The 10,393-nt window shown below is 38.8% G+C and overlaps 1 protein-coding gene across 3 annotated transcripts in view; it reads right to left on the bottom strand.

Annotated features, from left to right (window-relative positions):
• SLC9A7 (solute carrier family 9 member A7) overlaps nucleotides 1–10,393 on the bottom strand; it is a 131,667-nt gene that overhangs the window by 45,543 nt on the left and 75,731 nt on the right. For all 3 annotated transcript variants that reach the window (XR_002098894.1, XM_019524383.1, XM_019524384.1), the window contains exons 6-11: nucleotides 9,077–9,182; nucleotides 8,210–8,351; nucleotides 5,630–5,735; nucleotides 3,278–3,366; nucleotides 3,054–3,167; nucleotides 656–767 (exon numbers count right to left, since the gene is read on the bottom strand). Coding sequence is in view for 2 of the 3 variants with exons in the window: in XM_019524383.1 (XP_019379928.1) it covers nucleotides 656–767; nucleotides 3,054–3,167; nucleotides 3,278–3,366; nucleotides 5,630–5,735; nucleotides 8,210–8,351; nucleotides 9,077–9,182 (669 nt within the window). In the remaining variant the exon portion in view is untranslated. The remainder of the gene's footprint in view (nucleotides 1–655; nucleotides 768–3,053; nucleotides 3,168–3,277; nucleotides 3,367–5,629; nucleotides 5,736–8,209; nucleotides 8,352–9,076; nucleotides 9,183–10,393) is intronic.

Here is a 10,393-nt window from a genome sequence, read left to right on the forward strand (position 1 = left end):
AGTTACAAAATGGAAGAGTATTCTGGGTAATCATATGCTTACAAGCAAACATATATCCCACTAGGTTGCAGAAGTCCAACTGTAAGGCCTAGCCAGGCAGCAGTCACAGACCCATTTGTAGTTTAAAAAAAATACGGCATGCTTTCTTTGCTAAAGAAGGAAATACTAGAAATGTACTTGTGTAAAAAGTGAGAAAGTAGAGAAAACTGCCCTATTAGTAAAATATCTGGTTTACTTCAGACTTTTTCTTTACATCTAAACTATTTTTCAGGGCAGCCATATTTATGAAAGCATTTGCCCTGCCATTATGAGAATAAACATTCCTTTAGGAATGAAGAGAGCAAACTTTTTTATTCAATTTTTCCTTTTATTTTTGAAATTTCACAAATAAAACATTTGAACAGTATTCATCTTAATTTTGCAGGTGTTACCTGGCTCCCAGAAATCTAAATTTCTATCAGATGCTTTGTAAATAACCGTGAAGCTGAAGAATGAGAGATAAAACTGTACAATTACAGCTAAGTAAATTTCCACGGCACTATTATCATATATACTTTTGAAGAGAAGGGCTTTTTATAAAAGGCAAAGGAAGGATTTTACAGAAGAAGAAAATAGGTTTACGCAAAACAGAAATATGGGGTCACAAAAACTTTACCTGCAAACATCATCATATGCTGAAAGTTCCAGCTGATTTTGTGCCTTCTGCCCAGATTCAATAAGAAGGAGAGAGGGTAGATATGTGCAGCTCTACCCAAGAAGATTGCAATCTGATTATAAACTGAGGTTAAGGGACCACTTGTCTTAACATCAACACCAATGGACACCTGATTTAGCACAATATTAGCCATTGCATGTCTAAATCAAAAGTTAAGCTACTCTTCTACTTAGAAATTAGAAATTACTTAGACATGTACACATACAGGACCTGACAGTGAATCAAAAAATCTTTTTTGTAGATTTATTTATTAGTATCTTATTGCAGTATGAGTTTCACATGGATCATATAAATCAATGCTATTTGATATAGATTGAAATTGACAAAGAAATATTGATATTTGCAAACATAAAGATAAGAAAATTTAAAACAATACATCTTTGAAACCTCCCCCCAACCCTCCTCAGCTTGGACTTTATGTCTCTACTGAAACTGATAAAAATAGCAGGGACCTCAGATTCCAAAAAAGGCAGGTTTAATTATGGGGCAAGTTAAAGGAAAATAGCAAGGGGTGACCTCATTCTGGCTCTATTAGGAAGACCAAAAGCTTCCTAATGGTGAGTGAATGATTAAAAAGCTAGTGATGATCCTAACTGGCTAAAAATCCAGTGGCACTACACATCAACGGCATACTTTCAAAAAGGAATTCGAGATTGTTGAAAGAAAATTTAAGCCACTTCATGGCCAAACAGAATAAACTTTCTCCCCCTCACCCTATTCACTGTGCTGTGAAGTGTTTGAGTACGCCAATGAACAAATAGACAGCATTATTTTCCTTTTACCACCTTAAGAGATATTTCAATGAAACTCTTACAGGAACATGAGGAACACTTAGGGGGGAAAAACTCCTAAAACAAAAAAATCCCCGAAAAAACCCACACAGCTCTAATAATTTGATTTGGTAAACACAATTTTTAAAATGAGCTGGAGTTCTACTCATAAGAAACAGCAACAAGAGTAACCTGGCCACAGGTTTGAGAACAGAAATATTGAAATGGCAACATTAGGAAGGGGAGGTATCCTCATTTCTTATCACATTTACAGATGTATCCTTTCAGGGACCATGAAGCCCACAAACATGGCCCTAATGTTCAGTTTATGTTTGTGAGGCAGACGATTAGGATGCAGTTAATGGTACAGGGTGCTCCTTCCCACCCACCAGCCTCCTCTGCAACTATGGCTGCTGCTTTTCCTCTTAAAACTGTAAATACTGCATCTTGCCAAAAAAAAAAAAAAAAAAAAAGAGGGGGGGGCCGCAAAAATGTATTATAAAAAAAGAGAAAAAAAAAAAAAAAAAAAAAAAAAAAAAAAAAAGAGAGGAGGGTGCAGCTCAAATGGATATTAAACAAAGAGGAAAAATAAAGACAAGAAAATATGACATTATGACACATTATAGAAGGAGTCTTTTTTCTGGAAAAAAAAAAGAAGAATCTCACCAATCAATCAAAAGCCAAGAGCACAGCTGGAAGGGGACAACTTCCATTAGTTCTGTCCTGAAGCTTAATTATTCAATTCCCTTCAGAAGATGCAGTGGCACAATGCAAAATCCATGCTTGGTTCAGGAGAGAATCTGCTCAGAAGCAGAACATTCTGCCTTAGATAACCAAAGAGAGCAGAGTGAACCCAAAAATCCAAAACATGCCCACTTGAACTTTATTTAACACTTCTGCATAACTGGGCAAGAAAGGCAGGGAGAATTACAAAATGTCAGAGACCCTTTGTAAATAAGCAGTTTCTCTCAGCACATCAAAAAGTGTGGGAAGCAGAAGGACATCATGAAAATCACATGGTCAGTTTCATCCTATTTTACCAAATCACTGATGCTGACGAAGTTTCTTGGTATTCAAAAAGTGAGATTTTTCAGGACCTTGCCTCCTAAAATCAACGCAAGTCAAGTAATAACAGCTGTGAGACACTAATATGATTTGCTTATGTTGGTTTGAGTATGTACATATTTTGAAGCCCCGTTTCCAACCAGAAACAACCCAAGATCCAACGCTTTAAGCTCCTTTATTATAACGGCAGAGATAACATTTGTATTCAGCACCACATATACGGAAAGAAGTAGCAAATACTTCAAAGCTCTTGGAAACTATTCACATACATCACAGCCCTGGGGCTCGGATGCCACAAGGTCATTAGCTCTGCAAGGGGAGCTGAAGATTGTTACTATCCCTGCATTTGTAGCAGATTGCAGGAATAAATAGCCAAGGCAAATACCATGCCCTCTCTAGGCAGCATGAGGGGTTATGAAAATGTAAAAGACATGTTTTCAGGTACAGAAAAAAAAAAAATATGAAAACAGCCTTGTCACCAAATGGGAAGCAAGAAAGGATACAAAAGCTCCAATGATGAAAACTGGACTGAATATATGTTTCTGGAATGTAAACAGGGCTAAACCCATGTAGGAAAATATGAAGTTCTCAGCCAGGAAGTGCAGTACCTCAAAGAGCTGGGGAGAAAAGACATATTTTCAGTTACTGTGCAAATCTTCAATGTATGAAAGTTACTTGAAAAAAAATCAACACTATCATACTTTGTAGACAATGGATGCATTCTCACCTGCTTAGTTCGGCTCCTGGACTCAACTGACAGGTTGTTGTAGGTATAATGAGCCTGGGTAATTCCACAGAAGAGAACGGCTACCACACCTGTTGACAGAGAAGGCAGGATGAGGAGAGGGCTTACTATCTCAATTCAAGTAAAAATATGATTTCTATTTCCATTTCCCTTTCCAGCCTTCACTGTGCTCATGGTTTAATTCACTGTTCTTTAATTCTTAAGATTTTACCCCTTGTGGAGATATTTTTGGTTGTATTGTTGGCCAAACATTTCACTTAGGCTAAGTACAGACAGTCAAAAAGCCCTAGGCTGAATCAATATACTTTTTACAGGTTATTCTAAGATGTGCAGATTGAACCGATAAGCAAGTGAACAGACATTCACTTTTGATTCTGCAAATGCAGTCACATGCCTGCCATGGCACAGGCCAGAAGCCGGGGGCGCTAACGCATGCCTCCATGCTCAGCTGGAGCAGACCACTTGGGCCAAAATAGCCCACCCACCCTGAAAGGGAAGGGTTTGCAGGGGAGGTGCAAAGCATCCTGGGATGCTGGGGGACTTTGAGTTAACTTGAATATGGAGAAGATTTGGGACAGAAGTTCAATAAACTGACTTAACCTAAATCAGTTAAGTCTGATACTACTATATCCATCCAGGTTTATCTTAAACTGCTTTCAAACATTTTAAAAGCAGTTTATGCGCATTGACCTTCAACTGTGTTACAGACCTGAACTGGTTTCCGATCACTTATACCAGTCTACGTGCAATTTCTCTCCCTAGCTTTAATGTCAGAAGTCATGGCTCTCAGCTAGCACACACCACAGAATCCTTTCAGGTCCTTGAATGCTGCTTAAATAACAGGCCCGGCACTCTGCCCTTGTTCCAAGGGAAATCCTATAAACCAAGTACTCTTAGGCTAGCTCTCTAGCTTGCAGTTCCCTGTTTAACAACCATATCCAACTGCGCTGGTACTTCTAAGCTCTTCTACTTTGGCAAACTGTGACAATAGCAGATTAAAGCAACTCAAAACCAGTATCCAATGAAGTAGCTATTAATTGCCAAAGAGAACCCAGTATCTAGGAAAATGAATTAATGTGAGAGAGTCCCGTGTGCATATTTCCTTAGCTAAACTTAACCACTCTAGAAGATCCAGTTTATTCCCAGCGCTGTGGTTGGGACAGCCACCACACTTGCTGCAGTCCCTGTATCTTCACTTCAAAGGCTCTTTTCTAGCAATTGCTGTCAACCTTTTCAAAGTTTCAAATTCTTCTTTGATCCTAAGCTGTCAGGTCTGGGAAAAAAGGATCAGGCAAGCCTAGATGGAGCCAGGTAGGTAGTTATTTCCCTGTCTATCATAAGTAGGGATTCTGGTTTTCTCCGATTAAAAAATCCCCAATTTTTAGACTGAAAAAAGTAACCCCAAATCCACATTTTTCTGCGATTAAAATGAAACACCTTATTAGTAGTGTTTCATTTTAAATCACAGAAAAATGTGGATTTGGAGTTACTTTTTTTAATCCGAAAATTGGAGATTTTTTTGTTTTAGAGAAAACCAGGATCCCTGATCATGAACTCCTTTGAAGCAGTTTATACCAGCTGTGTTTCCTGTGCCATTGTTTTATTTCCTGTTGTTTTCTTCCCCTCTATGAACAGCTTCTTTTGACTGAACTTCTTGCAGTCAGTCATGTTAGTATCCAAATGAATAAAATGAAGGACATAAAAGGTTTGTTGTTTGCTTGTTTTTAAATAAAAATCATAACCTGCTCATTCTATACAGCAAGTTAGAGATAATCTCCCCCAGTTATTCTTCAACAAAATATGCTACAGGACAGAACTACGTGGTTCTCATGAAGCAGAAAACACCTAAATCTAGGGGTTATAGTAACTCTTGAGAGAGTCAAATGGGATTTCTTATCAAAAGAAATTTCCCTTTGACTTAAGTCCAAAATTGAAGACATACAAAATATCAGATCAATTATATTTTTCATTGGAGATATCAGAGGTTATTACAAAACTATCTAAAGTTGCAGGAGTCACAGACCAGATGGTACAGAGGTAACTAAGCAGGTACAAAGGAAAATAAAGGATTATAGGTAGGGACCAGAAGCATTAACTAGTAAAAAAGAAAGTGACTCTTTGGGAAGCCAGTGTGGGTATTGTTATTGGTACAAGATTAACATTAACCCTGTTTTTGAATCAAGATCTAACATACATAGACCTTACTAGATAATAAAGGAACCCACACTTTCCAGAGGTAGCATTAAAAGTGTCATTAAAAGCAGGCTTAACAGGGAAGTCAAAAGTGGAGATGGACAGATGCTTAATCTTTCTGCACTTGAATTGTGAACTCACCTGTAAATCCACAAGCTTCAGCTAACAAGAATGTGCTCCAGGACATCAAGAAAAAGAGAGCAGTCTCCAGCAAAGGAAAGCAGTGTAGTTTGGTAAACTTGGTCACTTAAGCACTTGGTTAAGGGGTCAAAAACTGGTTCCTTTGGCTGAAAACTAGTACAGTTACATTCAGTATTTGCCAAAAACCTCTTGTGCACAATGTGTCAATCTGAAAACCAGGAGAAGGCTGGAATCACAAAACCAAGCATGAGGATACTTCTAAGTTTTTCCTGTAACTGTGCAGATACACATGCCAGCTTGCACATGTTCTGGTATACGTTATTAAGAAATGCAGCACAATTACATATTTAACCAGGCACACACAAATAGAAATGACTACACTCGTGCCACTAGCAACAAGTAGATCTTACGTTACATTTTCAGATCTACTGAGAAAACCATTTGAGGTCAGCCTTTTTACTCCTATTTTACAGCTTGGGCTGGAGGTCTAAAGGCTAACATCTTATGGTCACTGGGTTTTCTAACATTGTATAAGAAGCTGTCTGGATTTTGAGTGCTCCATTGCACACCCTGGATATTACCTTGTTAAACTGGGGAGAAAAAAATGCACTCCTTAAATGACAAATACAAAATAAGTCCAGCTGACAATTACATGACTGAAGAGTTGCAGTCTTTTTCCAAGACATACCTAAAATCAGATAGGCATGCTCTAATGTGCCACTGTTCTACTAAACTATACACTATGCAAATGTATAATTTTAAGACTGAATAATTTACCTTTAAAAATGTGGTAAATTTTATATCTTTGATGCAAAGAAATATCCCAGATTCACTGAGCTAGAAAGAGTATGACTTCAGCCTGATAATAAAGACAGTCAGCTGAAAGGTGAGACATCAATTCTGGCGCTTGATTCAGTGAATTTTTGCTACCATCTCATCATTGTCATCTTCCTCATCCTAAACAGCTCTTTTCCAGCCAGAAATGCTCAGTGAATTCAGTAAGATTTGTGTTGCAAATGAACAATGCATGATTGAACTTCCAGTATTTGATGAACCCATCATGACAAAGAAGTGTGGATTCAAGCTAAATTTTTTAAAACTAAAAGGGAAAACAGTTAGGAACATAAGTTTATAATGCCTGGGCATGATTTTAAAGTGACACTTTATTTTTCTTTTATAGAAGACTATATATAAATTTGTTAATGCTATTAATAAAGATTTTAAAGATTGTTAAATACCAAGTCCTCACATTTCCTTAAAAAAGGTCTTCTAAATAATCTTCCTGTCCATTGTCAGATTAACCAGATTTCCTCCCATTCATCAGCAACAACAGCTATTGCAATTGCTACTATGCAAGTATTCATGTAATTTACCTGTCTATTAATGATATTTTGAAGTTGAACAGAAACAAGTAGTTCTATGTACCACTGATGGCCCCACAGGCCAGTTTGTAAACAACTATGTTAAAGTCTTGTTAGCTGGTTAAGCTTCATAGATCTTAAAATTCAGAATATTAAAAAGGTACCACAAGTCCTTTTATCCTTTCTTCTTTGTGCGTGTTCATTATCAGGATCATTATGGGGATCTCAGACACCTGGTCTTATGTGAATGTGTAATAAGATACACCTCAGAAAAAATACTCTACAAGATGAAAAGTTATGGGCCTGATTTTTTAATAAAATATTGCCTTCTGATTCTTTTTAAGTTGGTTTTCTGAAGTACACCAGATCAAAGCAAATCCAGCTGTGGTTGAGTAAGCATATTTAGAGGTGAAGGTTTTGAGTAGTTCATTTGATGAAGCACCATAACCTCTTATTCACATCACATTTAAGACCTAATGCCTGGTCCTGAAACTGGATCTACACAGAAAGACCCTGTGCACCTGTGTGGAGCTCCTTTTCAGATCAAACAGTAGGATCAAACTTGAAAGTAATGGTTCCCCATTTGGTCAGCCAAATGGGGTATAGCATTATAGCAATACTAATAGAAATAAAAGTTTCATTTGAAAAATATCTGATATGAGATTTCCTGCAGAAAGATTAAATGTAGGTCTCTCAGCAGGAGACCATCAAAGAGCTACTTTTTATGCCTAGGTGCATAACGCATGAAGAAAGAAGAATTACTCACCTGTACCATATGGTCTCAAAAGCAAATTTCCTTTCATGATAACATAGTATCTTTTTAAGAGCTGGTTTACATGGCAATGCTACCCACTGAAAACAATCAAGATGTAATTCAGGCCTGGCTTGTGCTTTTAAATGTTATCAGTATAATAACATTTGCTAAAAGAGATCTGTTTTAACTGATATACCAATAAAGCCACAGCCTGGAAATAATCATACAGATATAAATAAAAGTGACTTACACTGGTACTTTTTGTTTACTGTACAAATATCTAAAAGGTGACATATAACTGCTGACCATGACTCTATAGAGGGCATAGAGTAAGGTAAATCATGTCCAGCATCGTGTCGGCTAAGAAGGGTTGAAGTGTGTGAGGGCCAGGATGCTGGACCAGAAATTAAAGTTTAATGTTCATACGCTGACACTTTGGAAGGGCTAAAACACCAGAAAGGATATCAGAGCTGTCACCACCCCTGTCACTGCTCCCATCATGAAAGAACCGCTGAAGATTCCAAGGAAAACCCCAACCGATTTGAAAAATGCCGCTGCATCAAAAGCATGGGTGTTTTCACCTGTTGGCTGGTAGGCTACTATAGATCTAGGGAGAAAGAAAGACATATAATAATGGTGGTGTTACGGATGACATCAAAATCTTTTACTCTTCCTCATTAGCAAGGGGATTCTTTATTTTGCTACTCATATTCTACACACCAATTCTCTTCTGTCTCATAGCTATGCTCCTCAAAGCAGTTCACAAAACAGAATGCATTAGAAAATTTTTTTCAGACCCCACCTACATTTGTCATAGACCATCAACAGAAAATTGTTTCTAGCAGTGGGCATTTTTGAGAAATTTCCATTGCTATAAATTGTTCTGGGAGAAGAAGCAGTGGAGCCATTCAAGCCTGCAGTTGCCCCTTTTCCACAGATCAAACATCAGTCTAGGGAAGGTGCGGGGAGCAGAGGTTGTCCGACTTCTCCCAGGTCTAGGGAGACTGGAGTAGCAGGGCTTAAAGTGCATTTAATGGGGAGCTTCTTCCCCCAGAGCCACTTCAAAGCTGGTGCCCATGCCCCAGAAGGAGGCTGTGGGCAAAGTAGTTTCAAGTGCTGCTTTGAGAGGGTGAAGTGGGAAGATCTTCTGGAATGGGCATGTTTCTTTCCCCCAGAAGAAACTGAATGAACGCATGTATGCTCATCATTTCTACTGGGAGAACAGTGATTCTTCAGGTAGAAATGTAACACCTGAACATGGCCCTAGTAACCCTTAACACTAAAACACAGATACAAGAATTTCACACAGCGAAAGTTTAAGCAGTTACTTACGAAGACAATACAATGGCAACAGCATCATTCAGAACACTCTCCCCAAACAGAAGGGCGTAGAGATCGACATCAGCATGCAACTCATTAAATATTGCCAGCACAGTAACTATGAAAGGGATAAGAAAAAGAACTTTCAGTTTTGCTTATCCCTGTAAGCGGCACTAGAAAATATTATTGTGGGGGGGCGCTGGGCAGTGTGCAGCATGCCCACCTGACTCTGTCCCTTGCTCCCACAGGGCTGTTCTGGGGCTGCTGCATGCTGGTGCTGTGCAAGTGGCAGTGGTAAAGTATGTGGCAGGGGTGCTAGGCATGGCACTGTGGTGGTGGTCACCTGCTCAGCTTGTGGGGGCTAAGCCCCATTAGTCTCAGCCTTCTGCCACCTAAGCTTATCCTGCCAGTGATTGTGATTGTCAGCTGGAAGCAGTAGACATTTACCAACTTGTTTGGAGAGGCAAAAACCAAGAACTGTGATACAATTTCAAACCAGCATCAAGAAGATTTTCATCATGTTTAATTAAGAGCCATACTACCTAGGCAAACTGACTGCTGAAGATGGATTTTTAACAGTTTTAGAAAAGTCTTGATCACATGTGGATCTGCCATGCATGCATGTGAATAAGCAAATGTACAGTTTCTCTAGGAAGACCTCAAAACCATTGGGTTATAACATAAATTATTCCATTCTGTCAGAGCTGTGTTCTTTGAACAGTACAATCCAGTATTCACATTTGCACAGTGAAAGAGTTAGCATAAAGCTGTGCACTGGTAACTACACTGTCTCATATATCTTTATTACTTCAGTCCTTTTTAAAAAACATTACTGAAGTATTCAGGCAGGAACAGACCAGGTGTTATACATGTAAGCATTTACTAACTGAAGCAGAGGAGGATTAAGTAGCTGAGCATTCGAAGTAGCCCCTTTAAAACTGAACTGACTGAACAGCAATATTGATTTTATGACATGCTATAACCTACTGACTCCTGACATTCTTCCTACAACTACAGATGATAACAATGACCCTCCTCCTCCTTGATAGGTTTTGATCTCCAACAAGCTTCTTTTCCTCTGCTAATTGTTTGTCTATTACCCCCTGGGAATTTCTGCCCGCTCCAATTTCATAGCTCTACCCACCGCTCTGGACAATGGCTGTGTCGGCTTTTCTCTTCAGACCTGACAAAGAATTCCTTCCATTCATAAACTGTCAGGCCGGAAAGGACCGCAGAAGGTGCAGGGGGCTGGACCCAATGATCAAGCAGGAAAGATAACTAGGGTCAGGTGACCCCAGCAAGGTGACTGTCTAGTCTCCTCTTGAAGAT

Source organism: Gavialis gangeticus, unplaced genomic scaffold (assembly GCF_001723915.1).
Source record: "Gavialis gangeticus isolate Ggan-Ray unplaced genomic scaffold, GavGan_comp1, whole genome shotgun sequence".
NCBI classification, from domain to species: Eukaryota; Metazoa; Chordata; order Crocodylia; family Gavialidae; genus Gavialis; species Gavialis gangeticus.